At 34.4% G+C, this 17,798-nt stretch overlaps 1 protein-coding gene across 1 annotated transcript in view; it reads left to right on the top strand.

Moving 5' to 3' along the window:
* LOC149776961 (pre-mRNA-processing factor 19-like) overlaps nt 1-17,216 on the top strand; it is a 39,758-nt gene extending 22,542 nt beyond the window's left edge. Inside the window, exons 13-17 of the mRNA XM_089941676.1 lie at nt 735-804; nt 1,158-1,313; nt 6,325-6,425; nt 7,363-7,424; nt 13,466-17,216. Of these exons, the coding sequence (XP_089797802.1) occupies nt 735-804; nt 1,158-1,313; nt 6,325-6,425; nt 7,363-7,424; nt 13,466-13,610 (534 nt within the window). The 3' untranslated portion in view covers nt 13,611-17,216. The remainder of the gene's footprint in view (nt 1-734; nt 805-1,157; nt 1,314-6,324; nt 6,426-7,362; nt 7,425-13,465) is intronic.
* The last annotated feature ends 582 nt before the right edge of the window (nt 17,217-17,798 follow it).

Raw genomic sequence — 17,798 nt, 5'->3', positions numbered from 1 at the left:
ATTGGCTAGCCCAGTGGGCTGTATATGTATGTAAAGTCTACTCACTGTAATATCATAGATCCTATTTACATTACGAAGGATTGCAACTTTGCATGAAATACAGACTTATATATCTTGTATTTATGTATATTTTTAAGGAAAAAACTTGTCTGCATTACTATCACACATATAATCAATATAGAATCTTTATTTGGAAATATAACCACTATATAAATAGAGAGAGAGAGAGAGAGTTTGAAGATTTAATAACTGAGATCGCAGTCAAAATGACAGTTCTGTAGATGCTTGGATTATTTTGTGCATGATTTTTTTTTTTAAACCCTCAATTATGCAATACGAATTGGAATTACATTACTTTATGATATAGTGATGTACTCAGTTGCTAGAAGTCATAGATATCCTAGTATGAATTTCAATACATTAAAAAAAACATTATTGGTCTGATTTCATAAAATAGTTTTGAAGTCATATTAAAGACACATGTTGACATGTTTTGATCAAGCTCGACCTGGTGGAAACTCGAACAAAGCAATCCCTTTGGCATCAGTGTGTCTGTATATCCATCTGTCTATCCATATGCTAGATTAAGGACAGTCTTAAAATGTTTTACCTTAAGATCCATTTTTCCTGTTTTTATATTAAAACTAAATAAAAGATGGGCTTAACAAAAGAGAGTCTGTTGTTACAGCAGGTATTGGTTTTTATTGCTTTTAGTGCTCTGTCTGTATTTTCAGCACTGGGCCTTCTCTGATATACGAACTGGACGTGTTCTTACCAAAGTGTCTGATCAAGCATCACAAAGTGGTAGGTAGGACAAAAGAGAAAAATCTAATTGATAGCACAGTAGGTTTGAGCAGATGATTTAAAATGCAGCAAGGAAACCTGATAATGTTTAAAAAAAATTGCTGACAATGTCTGTTTACATGTGTGTTTGTGAGCATGGTAGACTTATGTTTATACGTGATTTTGGGTGTATGTGTGGCACTTGTAAATCAAAGAAAAACTTATTGTTTAAAAGAATATGTGGATGAATGCTATATCACTACTTGTTTTTGTAGAGGAGAACAATATTAAATTGGAATTATGTTGCATTATTGTCGCTTTGTGGTTAGTAAATACCCAGATTAAAATAATAAATTTTCTTTTGTGTTTAACAGCCCTTACCTGTGCCCAGTTTCATCCTGATGGCCTGATTTTTGGAACAGGAACAGAGGACTCCATGATAAAAATTTGGGATTTGAAGGAACGGATCAATGTTGCCAACTTCCCTGGACATCAGGGCCCCATTACCAGCATTGCATTCTCAGAAAATGGTAATTCAGAATGTTCTTTATTTATGACATAAAGAGTTGTTATTTTTATATGCCTGTTCTTCAGTAATATAGAATAATGCATGATACCATGGAGCAGCCCATGAGAGCCTAACTTCAATATTCAGTAGCCCAGATTCAGTATTCCAGTGTCCCATGGGCTCGGGGCACAGTATTTGTCATGTCCTAATCAGTATGGTTTCACAACACTATTAAATACCCTACTTCTGAGTTTTATGTTCTGTTATAAAGCATATTGAAACTTGTACTGTACCTCAGTATAAGGTGACCTCACTTTAAAAATAAGGTCACATTCTTTACAAAGAGGGAGTATCTTTATGCAGTAAACCTGCCATGGGCCAATTTTTGATCCCAAAAGTAAGTCATACTTTCTGGGTCATTAAACATCATTGAAAACTAGATGAGATCCCATAATAGAAGCCAGTTGTAAGCCAGAAGATCTTTTCCATGTGTTCCTTATTTTTAGTCAATAGATAAACTTTGAATCTGTGGAATGTAAAGGTATCCATTGATTTAGTTTAGTTCATTTGATTTTGCAGATTAAAAACTGCAGAGATAAACCAGACATTTTTTTAATGAAACACCAAAACAAAAAAGAAGCTTTCTAATACCAAATGAGATGGGTTTTACTATGCAACGTGTCTTATCTGTCAAGATTTTGCCAGAAACTTCCATAGATGAAACAGCAGGACAAATTTTATTTTGAAAGCCAAAGCAGAAAGAAACAAGTTGAATATTAATGTCAATCCTGTCAGAAAAGCAAATAATAATTTCTGTTTTCATTATGTGTCAAAGCATGTTACAACAAAAGTATTGTGAATGGTGTATAATTACACCTTCGTCATGTGTAATAGTTGCTCTGTATAGACTTTAGAAGAGAATGGCTGACTGGATATTATTGACCAACAGGTCTCAGTGGATATTTGAACTACTGTACAAAAAGTATTATTTTCTTCTTAGACTTATTAAGACCATGGCCTTTGACTTTCAGACCCCAAATAAGATTGCTTGCTTTTATATCCTAAAGGAAAGCCATCCACAATATTTGCTGAAGGATCATACACTAGAAATAAAATTATTGTGCAAGACCCATTTCTCTTTTTGTCACCTTGACCTTCAATCTTTTGACCACAAACTCAGTTGGCCACTTTCTCACCCCAGTGCATGCCCTTAAACTTTGGTCAAGGTATGTTTTCTAGAAAAAAGTTATTATGCAAAAAATGTTTGTTGTACTTCAGTCATGACCTTTACCTTTTGTTCCCCAAAGTTCTTATCCAGAGTGTAAGCCATCCACAAACTTTGGCATTGGTGTCAGGTCAAAAACGTTAATTATTTATGCAGAAACTATTTATGAAGCCAGTGACCTTGAACCAAAAATCACTTGGCTTCTGTACTTACAAGTCACAGAAAATTGTCTATGTAATATAGAACTATAGTTCTAGTGTAGAAAACACTTTTCTTTGAGACACAGGGACCATAACTTTTAAATATTTGACCCCAAAATCAGTATTTCTCATCCTTACTGAAGTGCAAGTCATCTGCCAGGTTTGGTCATGGTAGATATAAAGCTAAAGTTATTGTGGAAATTTTTTAAAGGCAACATTGATGGCCTGGGAGAGGTCATAACAATATGTGCTACTCCTTTTTGGCATATGAAAGATGAGGTCAATAAAATTCAAATGGATATTTCAGAGAAAATGTGCATTATTTTCTGATGATGAAAAATGCTAAGACCAGTTTACAATATTTTTTACAATGTATTTATTTACATTTAAAGCAATTAAAGTAGTCGTGAGACTTATTTTTTATTTATTTTTACAAATGAGGCAGTAAATTAAACAATTTAACCAATTCAATGGGTCTTTGACCATACAAATTATATATACTTTATTTTGCTGCAAAAAATTATTGATCATTTTGTCACTAGGAGTAATACACCATTTTGTCACTAAGAGTAATACACCATTTTGTCACTAGGAGTAATACACCATTTTGTCACTAGTAGTAAAACACCATTTTGTCACTAGGAGTAATGCACCATTTTGTCACTAGGAGTAATACACCATTTTGTCACTAGGAGTAATACACCATTTTGTCACTAGTAGTACATTTAATTTTGTTGACAGTGTTATAGTGGCATAGCTTAAAGGGGACCAACATGCAAAACTGAAATTCGCGCAGACTTCATATATAATTTGCTATATGTATAAGGTTCATTTTCCGAAAATTTTTACCTTTTATTCTTACTCGTTACGAAGAAATTTATGAAAAACCAATCATCTCTCCCGATCCATCTTGAATAGAACAACATGCTTCCCTCCCCCTGTAAAAAGAGCGGGTGTGACGTCATTTGAGACACTGTGTACACACTGGCATTGTTGATCATGAATTATGGAGAACTCACCCTGGTTGTTAAGGCTTTATTTATTGTTGTTTTTCTTCAACTAAATAACTTATTAAATCTATAAAATTTGCAACTTTTCCATTTGATCAAGTCCGCTTCTGTACTTAACGAAAAAGAAGTGGCATCTATCCCTTTTGCTCTGCTTTTCTAATCATTAAATGCATTTTAATTGGAAAATTAGAGTGGTGTAAGCATGATGTGACATCTGCAGTTTTATACATGAAAGGGCTCCAACCTAATAACTAAAGTCATCCTGTGACTACGTTTAGGCATGGACCTCTATAACTCGAAATCGACTGAATTATTGCCATCATTAATCCAGTCTAAAGGGTTATAGTATCATCTCTCTAACTGAACAATTTAATCTGATTTTTCATTGAGATTTGCTAACCATTGATGAATGATACTTGAACTCGATAAAAACCATCATTGACGCCTACTCAGGAAATCCGGTCGTTATTGAGTTCAACATCATGGCTAATGCACAGAATTCGGACGGTTTCTGAAAGCTGTCATGTTCTACGCCCATCATTTAGTTTATTTCTTCTTTTTTGTCAGTGTTCGTAATTTTATTATTTCTCAATAAAACAAACTGTTTAAAGTTGTTATATATAACAATACCATGATCACACATACTAACAGGATTGTTACTTTAAATGCATATTTGAACTGCTCAACGTACTTGGGACGTAATGAGAAGATCATCTTTAAAAACAAATTTAAATGTCACATTTAAATCCTGGACTAAACTGAATAACATTTCAAATGGTCCGAATCAGCATGGAAGTTTGGAGAATCAGCCAGATATATGGGCCAAATCAGTCAGCGATTTGTACCGAATCAGCCTGGTCCGAGTTTGAGAGTAATTACCACATTAATGAATAATGTTACTATAATAGATTTATCAATCAAGAAAGTTAACAGCAACATTTGTTTAAAATTTTTTTTTAAAATTGTATCGTGGTGTTCCGGTGTGAGTAGTTATAAGAAATCTAATGAGTTTATATGAACACACAGACTTTCAATTATAAGTGATTTATTTTTCTATTATCAACATTACACAAAAAAAGATGAATGCAGAATGGGAAGGAGGGGTTTATTATATAACGAGTGGAAAACAGTCTTGAACGTAAGTGTGGGGAAAAAAATGCATATTCATCCGATGCAGTTACATACAAAATCAAACGTGCATAATAAATTGATGTTGGAAACATTGAATGAAAAAGCGTAAACATTTCTTTAATGTTATTTCATTTGGTAGATAATTTCTTTCTTTTCAAAGATGGAGGAAAAACAAGAGTAAAATAATTAAGGATTGTTCCAGAACTGATATTATTCACGCAGTTTAGAGGTGCGCATTGAACCATCTTGTTTCTACTTGACACTTCGCTGCACAAATGGAATACAACTCTTATATGTTAATCGCCTCAAATGACGTCATATCCTGCTTGTATGGAAGGGAGCTAACAAATTCGCAGCAGGTTCTTTCCGTTTGATCTCGGAATGCAGGACAATATTTTGTATGAAATGTTTGTGCAAATACTATAGATGCAAAGAAAAAAAGTCGGGATAGATTATGTACACAAACTACTATATATCCTTCTATTTACAATAAAATTGTCCAGGTCCGGGTTTTTGTCCCCTTTAAATAACTTTATTTTTAAATTAACCACAATTTAAACAATTTAGATTTAGGTCATTTTAAACCGGCTTCTGATTCTGAACGTTTAAACCAAAGAGAATGATCTCACGCTAAGAAGGATGTGTGCTGCTATTTTTGGCTCCTTTTAGCAACAAAAATGTCTACTTTTGGCTGAGACTGAAGTTGGAAAATGATATTTCACTAATTTGAATTTGTTGTTAGTGATATGTTTAATTCAGAAATTGAAATCAGTAATTGTTTTAATACTTCGAATTAATTTCTTAATTGAGTCTAATATAAAACATTTGTTTCCATTATGTGCTCCGGATCTTTATCTCCCTTTAGAAATAAGTTTTTATACATTTTTATGGGTCATCTGTGGTGAAAGAACATATTTTTATTAATTCTTTTTTTTGGAAATAAAAATATCAATTCTATTACTCTGATAAAGGTGGAGTAGTGTGTTCTCTGGTCTACATAAATGTACATGTGTGGTGTCATCATTGGTGTAGATGTATTATTTATGTAATCTACTGCTTTAGTCTTGCATGTGTTTATTTGAATTGTTTATGTGCTTGTTATTTGATTTTTTTATACTGTTTTTTACTATTTTTGTTATATGTTGATCCTAGCTAAATCTTATTATTATTATTATTATTATTATTATTATTATTATATGAGAAAAGTGGTATACTGAGGTTTTTTAGTGAGGGAACCTAAGCTGGAGGAAGCAAGGTTATGTGCTTTGCCTAAGGGCAAATAATGGTTGCCAAAGTGGCAAGCCATTACACTCTGATTTTGAGTTGACAGTACCTGCCTGTATGTGCTTTACCTCATGAATAATCAGGAAAATTGAGTCGTAAATGTTTGCAAAAAAGGGCCTGTCATGATTGTTATATTTTGAATGTTGATTTATGATAGGTTCTTTTTTTTTTTTTTTTGTCTAGGTTACTATTTAGCAACATCTGCAGAGGATTCTGTGGTGAAGCTTTGGGATTTGAGAAAACTGAAGAATTTCAAGACAATACAGTTAGATGATAAATATGAGGTAATTCGTTTTGTCTTTAAATGTTACCTGATCATAATATCCTTGGATTACATCCACTGCCTTGCAAATCTGGCCCTCCCAAGTTTATAATGAAGTTTGCCATGCCTTTTGGCTTATTTTAACAACAAAAAAGTCTGCTGCTTGCTGAGACAAGAGTTGGATGAGTGTAGCCTTCCTTGGATATAGAGAAATTGGTGCCAAATCCCATAATAGATTAATTTATATTTTCACTTGTGCGTGGCAGGCATGCTTTTACAAGAGACTTTGTAAATGTATTTTACTTTGTATCTCTGCACCAGTTTGAGCAAGCCTTGGGAGTTTTCTCAGATCTGGGAAGTATACCCTTTAAGTTTTCTCACTAAATCTCATTCATTTATGTTTGTCAGTGAATATTTTGCTCTTCTAACTTAAATCTATGATAAGTTAACCAGCACCATCTTAACTACCTCCTATATTCCTCTCAGTACTTGAGTTTGTTTGGAAGTCAGTGATCATTTATTCCAGGTAATGAGATCAGTGTTTAATTGTCGGTAGTATTTGTCTTAATTTATAGTGTTTACTTCATAGTAGATTGACGTTAATACTTGACTGATTTCACCTGTATATGCTGTTGTGTTCCTCTCACTGATTACACACATCAACAACAATGAACAGGACTAAAGGGAGTGGGGGCAAGGTTCAAGCAGGCAAAGGTAATAACCCCACATTTATTAGCGGTATGGTGTGTAATTCGAACCATACTTACGATGTTTGTTCTGATTGGTCTGAAGAGAGATAGATGTCCATCGCATTCATACAGTTGACCCAGGAAAGTGAGAGGCAAGAAATGCTTAAGTGTGGAACATTCAACGGGGGGAAGGGGGTATTTGCTATGGTGGGATGTAATCTCATAATTGATATTCTAATTTGTGCATTTCATGGTCTGTCTGTCTTACAGGTGAGGGCACTGTGCTTTGATCAGAGTGGAACATACCTTGCTGTAGCAGGATCTGATGTCAGGTAAGTCCTGTCAGATCATTTGTTTCAAATGAAAAAGAAAAAAGAAAATAGAAGGGAAAGTTCATATTCTAGTTCTGACTGTGCTATTAGGCTAAAAAATGTTTGTTTCGGGTCAGCCAACCATCCCTAGCACTTCCCCCCGCCCGGGAAAAAATAAAATCCCATTAAATATATATGTTTTAAAAATAGAAGACCTGCCTAACCTAATTGTACAATCAGTGCAATAAGAAACACAACTATTTTGTTTTGCCTTACAACTGTAAAATTAGCTGTATATTTTTACAGTAATCATCACCTACAATTCTTGAAGTTTGAAAAAGTTTATTTTAAAAGTTTTTAAAGTTTTATAATACATTACTGTGTTCAGTCAGAGACAGTTCAGCCGGTAATGATTAGCATCTTCCATTTATTACAGATTGGTCTAAGTCTAGAAAGTGCAGGATTTTTCTTACAAGGCATTAATGAAAGTGCTTGGCAGATAGACAAGTCAAGTTACCTGAAAGAGAACAGTGAATTTTCAGTCATTTTGTTTCAGGCCATTTTAATCACTGTCTGGTGTGGTGATCAAGTGCTGATAAAGAAACAAGAAAGACATGAACTTGACATTTGACTAAAAAAATTCAAATAGTAGTTTGTAAGAAATTATCACCAAATTCAATAAATTACTCAGTATGGAAGGGATATGTGACACAGAGACATAATAATTAAGCCTATTGGACTCTTATTGATACATTATATTAATTATACCAGTGCTGTTTGACACATCAAACATTTTGCTTAAAGGTAATATATACAAGCACGTGAAAAACATAAAACATGCAAGTCTGTTTTCTGTAATTCTTTTAGAAATCAGTCTGTTATTTATTTATAACTTGTACACTTTTCAGCACATGCTCAGTATTTTAAGGTAGCCTTAAAAAATCTGTTTCATAGGTATTTGCCTACACCCCAATACATCATCGTAAACTGATTCCATGTATTAATTTTAGTTTGTGTATTGTTATAAAACTTCCAGTTAGCTTGTTTTCATTATTATTCTGTCAGCTGGCTAAATGCATTTTCTCATAATTCTTAACACTATTTACAGACTTTTAAAAAAATCATTTAAGTAATTAAGGAATATTCATTTCATTTTGATGAACTATGAACATAATTCAGTGATTTTTGATATAAATATTGATGAACCTGATGATTCTATATGATAATTTTTTCCATATTAATAAGATGGAACCGATAAGACCCCGCCCAAAAAAAACTTGAGTAAGAATGTTATATGAAATTCTGTAATTTAAAAAAAAAAAAGAAACAAGCATATCATTTTGAACAAGGAAATACATTTCCTAAGCCACCAGAAGGACTAAAAACTTTTGAATATTGTATGTTACCAAACTCATCTTTAACTTTTTACTGCTGTGTCCTTGGGTTGCACCTCTGTATACAGCCAGACTGTCAGGAACTAGGACACCTTTTGGTTGGTTTTTTTTATAGGCCTGACATTTGACAATGTATTATGTTATAATGTTGTCCATCCATTTTCCTATCTATCAGTTTGTTTCCATGCAATAACTTGAGTTGTCCACCACCTAGTTTTATCTGACTTTGTGAATAGCTTGCACTTGGTGTCTGGAAGAACCTTATGAATTTTAAGTTCAAATGGTAAAAAAGTGAAGGTCACTTTGAGAGAAAAAAATAGTTTGTTTAATTACAGTTCTACATCACATACTTAGACCAAAGTTTTGTGGATGGCTTGTACTTCAGTAAGGAAGAAGGCTATCGATTTACAGCTTAAAAGGTCAAAAGTCAGGGTCACTGACTGAAATAAGAAAAATGGTTTCTACACATAATTTTTAGTTCTCTTCATAGAAGACTATTAGACACAGGATCGTCATATAATGTTCCATTTATGATAAGCATGTTTCTTTCTGATATTTAAATTACCCCTCTGTTTATTTGTTGGTTGGAATAATATATGATTCCATACTTCCCTTTCTTCCTCTACCATGGCTGCCCCATGGTTATGTCCCTAGCTGGGGTTATATGGTCAAGAAGTAAGTACTTTCTAATTATTATTATTATTATTATTATTATTATTATTATCTCTACTGATCATAAAGCAGAAAGCATATGGGATGCCATTTGTCAGTTGTCCAGTGTCCTGTGTGTCAGTTAGCACAAGTTTGTTGTCACTACTCATAAACTACTTCATTGAAATATTAGGAACCAATCCCAAGGTCTCGTTTCTCCTAATGAAGCACGTGATACTCATACATACAGCATGACTCCTACAGCAACCATCATGAAAATCTTGTTATTGCTACTCCTCCATATTGGATGGTCATATAATAACATGTTGTTACTGCTACTAATGCTGAATGGATGGTCATATATTAACATGCTGTTATTGCTACTCCTGCTGAATGGATGGTCATATATTAACATGCTGTTATTGCTACTCCTGCTGAATGGATGGTCATATATTAACATGTTGTTATTGCTACTCCTGCTGAATGGATGGTCATATATTAACATATTGTTATTGCTACTCCTGCTGAATGGATGGTCATATATTAACATGCTGTTATTGCTACTCCTGCTGAATGGATGGTCATATATTAACATGCTGTTATTGCTACTCCTGCTGAATGGATGGTCATATATTAACATGTTGTTATTGCTACTCCTGCTGAATGGATGGTCATATATTAACATGCTGTTATTGCTACTCCTGCTGAATGGATGGTCATATATTAACATGTTGTTATTGCTACTCCTGCTGAATGGATGGTCATATATCAACATGTTGTTATTGCTACTCCGTCTGACTGGATGGTCATATATTAACATGTTGTTATTGCTACTCCTTCTGACTGGATGGTAATATATTAACATGTTGTTATTGCTACTCCTGCTGAATGGATGGTCATATATTAACATGTTGTTATTGCTACTCCTTAATAGATGGTCATATATTAACATGTTGTTATTGCTATTCTTTCTGAATGGATGGTCATATATTAACATGTTGTTATTGCTACTCCTCCTGAATGGATGGTCATATATTAACATGTTGTTATTGCTACTCCTCCTGAATGGATGGTCATATATTAACATGTTGTTATTGCTACTCCTTCAGAATGGATGGTCATATATTAACATGTTGTTATTGCTACTCCTTCTGAATGGATGGTCATATATTAACATGTTGTTATTGCTACTCCTCCTGAATGGATGGTCATATATTAACATGCTGTTATTGCTACTCCTGCTGAATGGATGGTCATATATTAACATGCTGTTATTGCTACTCCTGCTGAATGGATGGTCATATATTAACATGTTGTTATTGCTACTCCTGCTGAATGGATGGTCATATATTAACATGTTGTTATTGCTACTCCTTAATGGATGGTCATATATTAACATGTTGTTATTGCTACTCCTCCTGAATGGATGGTCATATATTAACATGTTGTTATTGCTACTCCTTCTGAATGGATGGTCATATATTAACATGTTGTTATTGCTACTCCTCCTGAATGGATGGTCATATATTAACATGCTGTTATTGCTACTCCTGCTGAATGGATGGTCATATATTGACATGTTGTTATTGCTACTCCTTCTTAATGGATGGTCATATATTAACATGTTGTTATTGCTACTCCTGCTGAATGGATGGTCATATATTAACATGTTGTTATTGCTACTCCTTAATGGATGGTCATATATTAACATGTTGTTATTGCTACTCCTGCTGAATGGATGGTCATATATTAACATGTTGTTATTGCTACTCTTTCTGAATGGATGGTCATATATTAACATGTTGTTATTGCTACTCCTCCTGAATGGATGGTCATATATTAACATGTTGTTATTGCTACTCCTTCTGAATGGATGGTCATATATTAACATGTTGTTATTGCTACTCCTTCTGAATGGATGGCCATATATTAACATGTTGTTATTGCTACTCCCCCTGAATGGATGGTCATATATTAACATGTTGTTATTGCTACTCCTCCTGAATGGATGGTCATATATTAACATGTTGTTATTGCTACTCCTTCTGAATGGATGGTCATATATTAACATGCTGTTATTGCTACTCCTGCTGAATGGATGGTCATATATTAACATGTTGTTATTGCTACTCCTCCTGAATGGATGGTCATATATTAACATGTAGTTATTGCTACTCCTTCTGCCCGGATGGTCATATATTAACATGTTGTTATTGCTACTCCTTCTGACCGGATGGTCATATATTAACATGTTGTTTCCAATCCAAAACCTTAGATGATGTCTAGTAGTTCCAAAGTAAAAATGGTGCTTATTTTATGACTAATATGGCCACCACAGCAGCAATCTTGAAAAATTATTACTCTTCCAGAATGGAAAGTCTTATAGACATGGTGGTTTCACCAGAAGACTTATGATGTTTAGCTGGTCCTAAATGAAAATAGTTCTGCCGGACATCCAATATCATACATGGCCACCACAGTGGCTATCTTGAAAATATTGCTGTTGCTACTCCACCTGAATGGATGGTCATATCAACATGGTATATTCACTAAAAGACTTTCTATGATGTCTAGTTCATCCTATATGTAAATGATGCTGATCTGATATCCAATATGGCCACCACAGGTGCCATCTTGAAAATCTTGTCACTACGCCATCTAGTTGGAAAGTCATATCATCAGTGGTTTTTCAACAGAAGACTTCTTGCGGATGCTCTATGTGTCCATGATGGCAGCTATTTTGAAAGTCTTGTTATTGCTGCATCTAAATAGAAAGTCATATTTACCAGGGGTTTTACCAGAAGACTAAGTATGATATCTAGTTGGGCCTAAATGAAAGTAGTACTGATCTGACCTCAAATATGGCTGCCACAGTGAACATATTGAAAATCTTCTCCAACTTTACAGAATTGATGGTCATATCAAAATGGGGTTTTCACTAATGGTGCCTAGTTTTGTCTTGTTTGAAAATGGGGCCAATCTTTTTTCCAATATGCCTATGACTCTTGTTATTATTATAATTATTATAATTTCAGTATTAATTCTTTACCAGTTCAGTGCACATTTGGAATATAACAGGATTACCCATCACCTTTAACCACTCCTGCTTTTGGGAGATATTCTTTGATAGGGCATTTGGGTAAAAATGTTTGATACTGTACTTTAATTTGGGTGTCATTTTTTGGGGTGTACCCTATTTGGAATTTTATAACATCATATAGTTCATCTGATTTAGAATTCATTTACTTCTTTGGAGTCATGGGCATTATGTCCTCTGACATATCAACAGCTGTTCTTGGAGGTATATTGTGTTTCTTAAAACACAATTCTTTTTATGATTGGAAAATACCACTCTTGTGGCCTAGTGGTTAGAGCATCCGCCTCAGATGCGGGAGGTTATGGGTTCGATCCCTGACCAAGTCAAACCAAAGACTTACAAAAATGGTACTAACAGCTGCCTCGCTTGGCGCTCAACATTAAGAGGTTAGTGTTAGGACTGGTCAGGCTGGTGTCAGAATAATGTGACTGGTTGGGACATTATGCTACATGTCTGCGGCATGATGCCTCAGTGCTAGACATCACTATAAACTGCCACATTGCAGACATCGTAGTAGTATGATTGAAAAATTGTTAAAGCTACATTAAAAATAGAAATCACATCACATGTCTGGAAAATCCAATATTTCCACTGACATAACTTTGGCCCATGTCCCAGATTGGGGCCTTTGTGTCACGGCATTATGACTTTTGATATATCATCAGGTTGTCTCAGGGGCATGTCAAGCCTTTCTTTCAAAACAGTTCTTCTTTTTGACTGATTTGGTATGTTGGAGAGCTTCATGAATATCGGAGGTGATTTCCATTCTCAGTATTTCAGAAAATAAACACAAGCATGGACAAGTTTGTGGATTTCTAGCATTCTTTTGGGCCAGTACAGCAATAGCCACTTCTAGAGACTCATTATTATTATTATTATTATTATCATCATCATTATTATTATTATTATTTTTATTGCAGAGTGTACCTGTGTAAGCAATGGCAGGATCTGGGAATATTCAATGACCACACAGCCTTGGCAACCGGAGTGCGGTTTGGTCACAATGCCACCTTTGTTTCTTCCTCCAGCATGGATAGATCCGTCAAGTTCTTTGGAATGGCTTAGTGTGCACCAATATATTGATGACCTGAGGATACTGTACAGAGACCATAACTTGCTGAATTTCTGTCATCATTGTGGAAATTGAATTTTCAACAAACCATCTTTTACTGAAGTTTGAAAGATGCATGATCCAAAAATATGTTGTTGTGACCTGGTGAATGTCAAAACACAGTATTACGTTTCAGGGAGTAACAGGGACAGCATTGGTGGCAACAGCTTGTTTGTTGATATTGGGATTTTTTGTCAAAGTTTTTGCTTGTTGAATTCATCCTGGCATGATGTACAGACAAGACACTGTGTTCCATTGAGCTTTGTTTAGAAATATGGCATATATGTTATGTTGTACATATATTTACCTTGTAAGTGTATTACTGACTTTGTCTGCTCACAGGATATCAGTTGAAGACTGTTGAACCACGGTTCTGTTTTGTTGGTAGAACCCAGCAATTTTTTTGGGAATAGTTTGGTTAATCCAGCTTATTATGCGACACCAAATTTATCTGGATGATACCTCATTTGGGCACATTTGTGCCATTTTCATCTGATACATGCTGTTTCTGTTAAAATTGTCTGAGTAATCCATCTGTGGGATAAAGAAATAAAGGGATAATAGCATTTTATTTGGGGATTTAATAATATTAATTTTTTGATTTCTTTCCATCACTAGTGAAAACTGAGATGTAAAACTTGTATTCTGGCTACTGCGTCATCAACTATTTGTATGGTTTTGATTAAAGTTTATCAGCCATTTTTGATATGCACACAGCATGTGGCCAGGATATTCATGATTAATATGGCAAATCAAGTTTTTAGTTGAAGCGTCAGTGGCTTCCTCAAATCCGCAAACACAAAACTGTCATCCCAGTTATATTACACATTGGAAAATTTGTTGAAAAATGATAGGAACTGGGATTCTCTATTACACTATGTTGTTGAGAGAGTTATTATGTGACAGTGGCATCAAAGTTTAAGTTTTTTCTCCTGCATTTTTGATGTTTGACCAAGCAGAAAGTGTATTACATTTACAAATATGCATGAAAAAACATTTCATTGGCCTTCATTAGATCATTTCCTTCATGAAATTACATAAATACTCCAGTTGGGTATGGATCCAGATGAAGATTAGACTGTACAATTAAATCTGACTCAAAGGTAATGACAACTAACCTGTCACCTGTCTTAACCAGTCACTTTTTATGTATCCTTTGTTCATTACATTGTTGTAGTAATAAATCTCTGTTAGGCAACCAATCATCTTACAAAGGACACTTTTCTCCCTTTAGATTGGTGACTTCTCAAGACTTTCTCATTCTGGATGATCAGAAAATAGAGATTATTAGCAGTTTTGATAATTAAACTCTTTATTTCCATTGGTCAATTTCTGACAACTTGGACTTGGAACAGGTAGTCTGGACACTATGGGGGTGGGGTGTGGGTAAATGGCTCAGAAATAGAGTTAGCTGGAAAACCTGGAGGAGACCATAATTTTGAATGTTGTCATTCTGTGATGACGTTTCTGAACCACGCATTGATTCCTCCACTATGATAGTAGTAGAGGTATATATAATGTTGTTTTTCTGTGGTTGGCTGTCACAACCTGGTTGAATTTGGTGTTTAGGTAAGTTTTTAGGCACTGTGGTTAGACTGCAATGGTCCATGAGCACATTTCTACTCAGTTTCAGACTTGTTGTGAGAAGCAAACCTACTGAAACAGAACCAGTCTGAAAATTCAATAGGGCATTTGCATCATCAAGTTTCGGGGTGGTGGTGGTGGGGTCATTAGCAATAAAGTTTCAAGAGATCCAGTTTATATCTTGAAAATGAGTGAATTTTCTTTTTGGTTATATTTGCCTTTTTTGAGGTGTATTGGATAATGCTAGGTTGGAAGCAAGGAAGCAAGATTACCTTTGATTTCAGATGGTACATATCACAAGTCAGAGGTACTGGAATGTCAGGGTCTCAGTACCAGCAGGATCAAACTGGTTGTGGAGCTTGACATAAATATACAGTGAAACCCCATTCAATCCAACATTTTTTCCCCCACCTTATTTTATTTGCAGTAAGGAGGAATGTGGATCAGTAGAATTTTTTCTTTAAGAATAATCAGATAAATATTTTCTCAACTCTCATGGACGGTGAGACGCCTGAATTAACTTAGATTAACAAAAGATTCACTATCCATTTGGTTGGATGCCATGATCATATGGATTTTGATCCTATGACCAATCTATTGATTGGCAAATACTGACAGGCCATAGACAATGGATTATGCTTGGATATAATCAGACTCTACAGATGTAGTTGACAAAAAGTAGAACACTCTATACTCAACTAAAGAACAAGCAATTCATATTTGCATGATCATGTCAATTCTTAAACCTCAATTGATTTACACAATTGCTTTCCACTTTTATTTTATAGGGGCCCATCATATTAAATTTCATACTCAAGGTGCATCATATGCGTCTTGGTAAATGTTGTGATGTCTTCAGAGATTTCAGAAATTATAGTTGAAAGATCAGTTTAAATTTATTTGTCGTAGTTTATGGGGCTGATAAAACAAAACCTCTTGCAGCCAGTCAGTATAAACAAATGTGGATATTTGTTGGGTTTTCTTTAACTATGCCATTTTATTATGGTATTTTAATCTTTTACCAGTAAATTTGTATTAGTTGACCACAAATTCTAGAAGCTTCAGAAGTTAAGCAAGAGATTCTATATTGTGTTTATAGGTGTGAGTTTTTTTTTCTGTATGTGCTTCATTTGATGCATGAAATGCATGCTGCAACACAAAATTACTTGATTAATTGATTTGATTCCATGTCACTTTCGTTTATGTATGAAGTAAGTCGACCAGATATTATTCTAAGTAAAAATCAACCAATACTATTATCAGATATTATTCTAAGTAAAAATCAACCAATACTATTATCCCCCTCCCCCCCCCCCACATTTTGGTGATGGGCAATGTGGCCTTATAAACGGAATGACTTTTATTGAAAGGGACTTCTGAGCAATAAATGGCTCTTATTGAAAGGAGATTCTTCAGACTGGGACCACATTATCTTGATCTAAAAAATGTACTCTTTCACGTTACCTTTGACCATGCCATCAAACGTTGGTCTGATTGTATCATATTGTTTGGGATTTTAAAGTTGAATTATTTGTCTTGTTTATATCCTCACATAAGTTTCATACTGTCTTTCCTGTGTTCAATTTATGCTTTTGAAATTGTCCTGCATTGCTGTGAATGAAAATTGTGTCAGAACCTGCATGCATAATTGTGTCATTCATAAAGTTTGGACAATTCAAGCTAGATGGGTCTTCATAGACGTTTATATTGGTATTTCCAGCATGTCAGTTCTATTGAAAACCACTTGTATGGCCAAAATATAGATAAAATTTTCAGTCGCCCATACACTGCGTTTTTAAATCAATATGGCCAAATACATTTTATCTCATAATAATTGTCTAAAACTAATGTTAGTTGAATATGGCCCCTGTAGTTATTATATTTGTTAGGCTACCTATTTTCATAAATTTATTAAAGTCATTTTGCTCTGATCAATTTTGTACAGTCTCATTTGATTAATAAATGTGTACAGTATTGGCAAGTGTTTATTGTTGTATGTTCTTAAACAGAGCATCATCCTTAGCAATCCTTGTTTGATGATCATATAAATTTCTTCTGTTATGAAAAACAAAACAATCCATCCACTAACATACCTGAACATAACACCAAGTGTCTGTTGTGCTGCAGTCAACATTGGTGGCTTTCAGCTTCATGAATACCACTGGACATTTTCAAATAAATTTGGGATTAATCATCGTGAATTCAAGACCTTTGCAGTTTATACACAAAATTTTGATCTGCCATAAAACGTGACTTTCACTTGAGGTACATGGTATTACTGGTTTACAACAGTATTTTTTTTCTGATGGTAAATACCATTGTACTTTTTCATTGTACCAGTACTAAGGTAGTTTCCACCAGTAAGGAATGTACAGTTATTTTGTTATGCTCTAATGATCGTGACAGTATAAATAAAAAATTCTTTTTAAAAAAAAAATGTTTGGACCACTAGTGTGGTCTAGTGGTTAGAGCATCCACCTTGGATGAGGGAGGTTGCAGGTTCGAACCCCAGTTAAGTCGTACCAAAGACATAAAATTAGTGATAACAGCTTCCTTGC

This window comes from Sinohyriopsis cumingii, chromosome 18, assembly GCF_028554795.1.
Source record: "Sinohyriopsis cumingii isolate HCF-2022 chromosome 18, ASM2855479v2, whole genome shotgun sequence".
Classification (NCBI taxonomy): Eukaryota; Metazoa; Mollusca; class Bivalvia; order Unionida; family Unionidae; genus Sinohyriopsis; species Sinohyriopsis cumingii.
The sequence above is the reverse complement of the archived record's forward strand: the minus strand, read 5'-3'. Positions and strand labels throughout refer to the sequence as shown.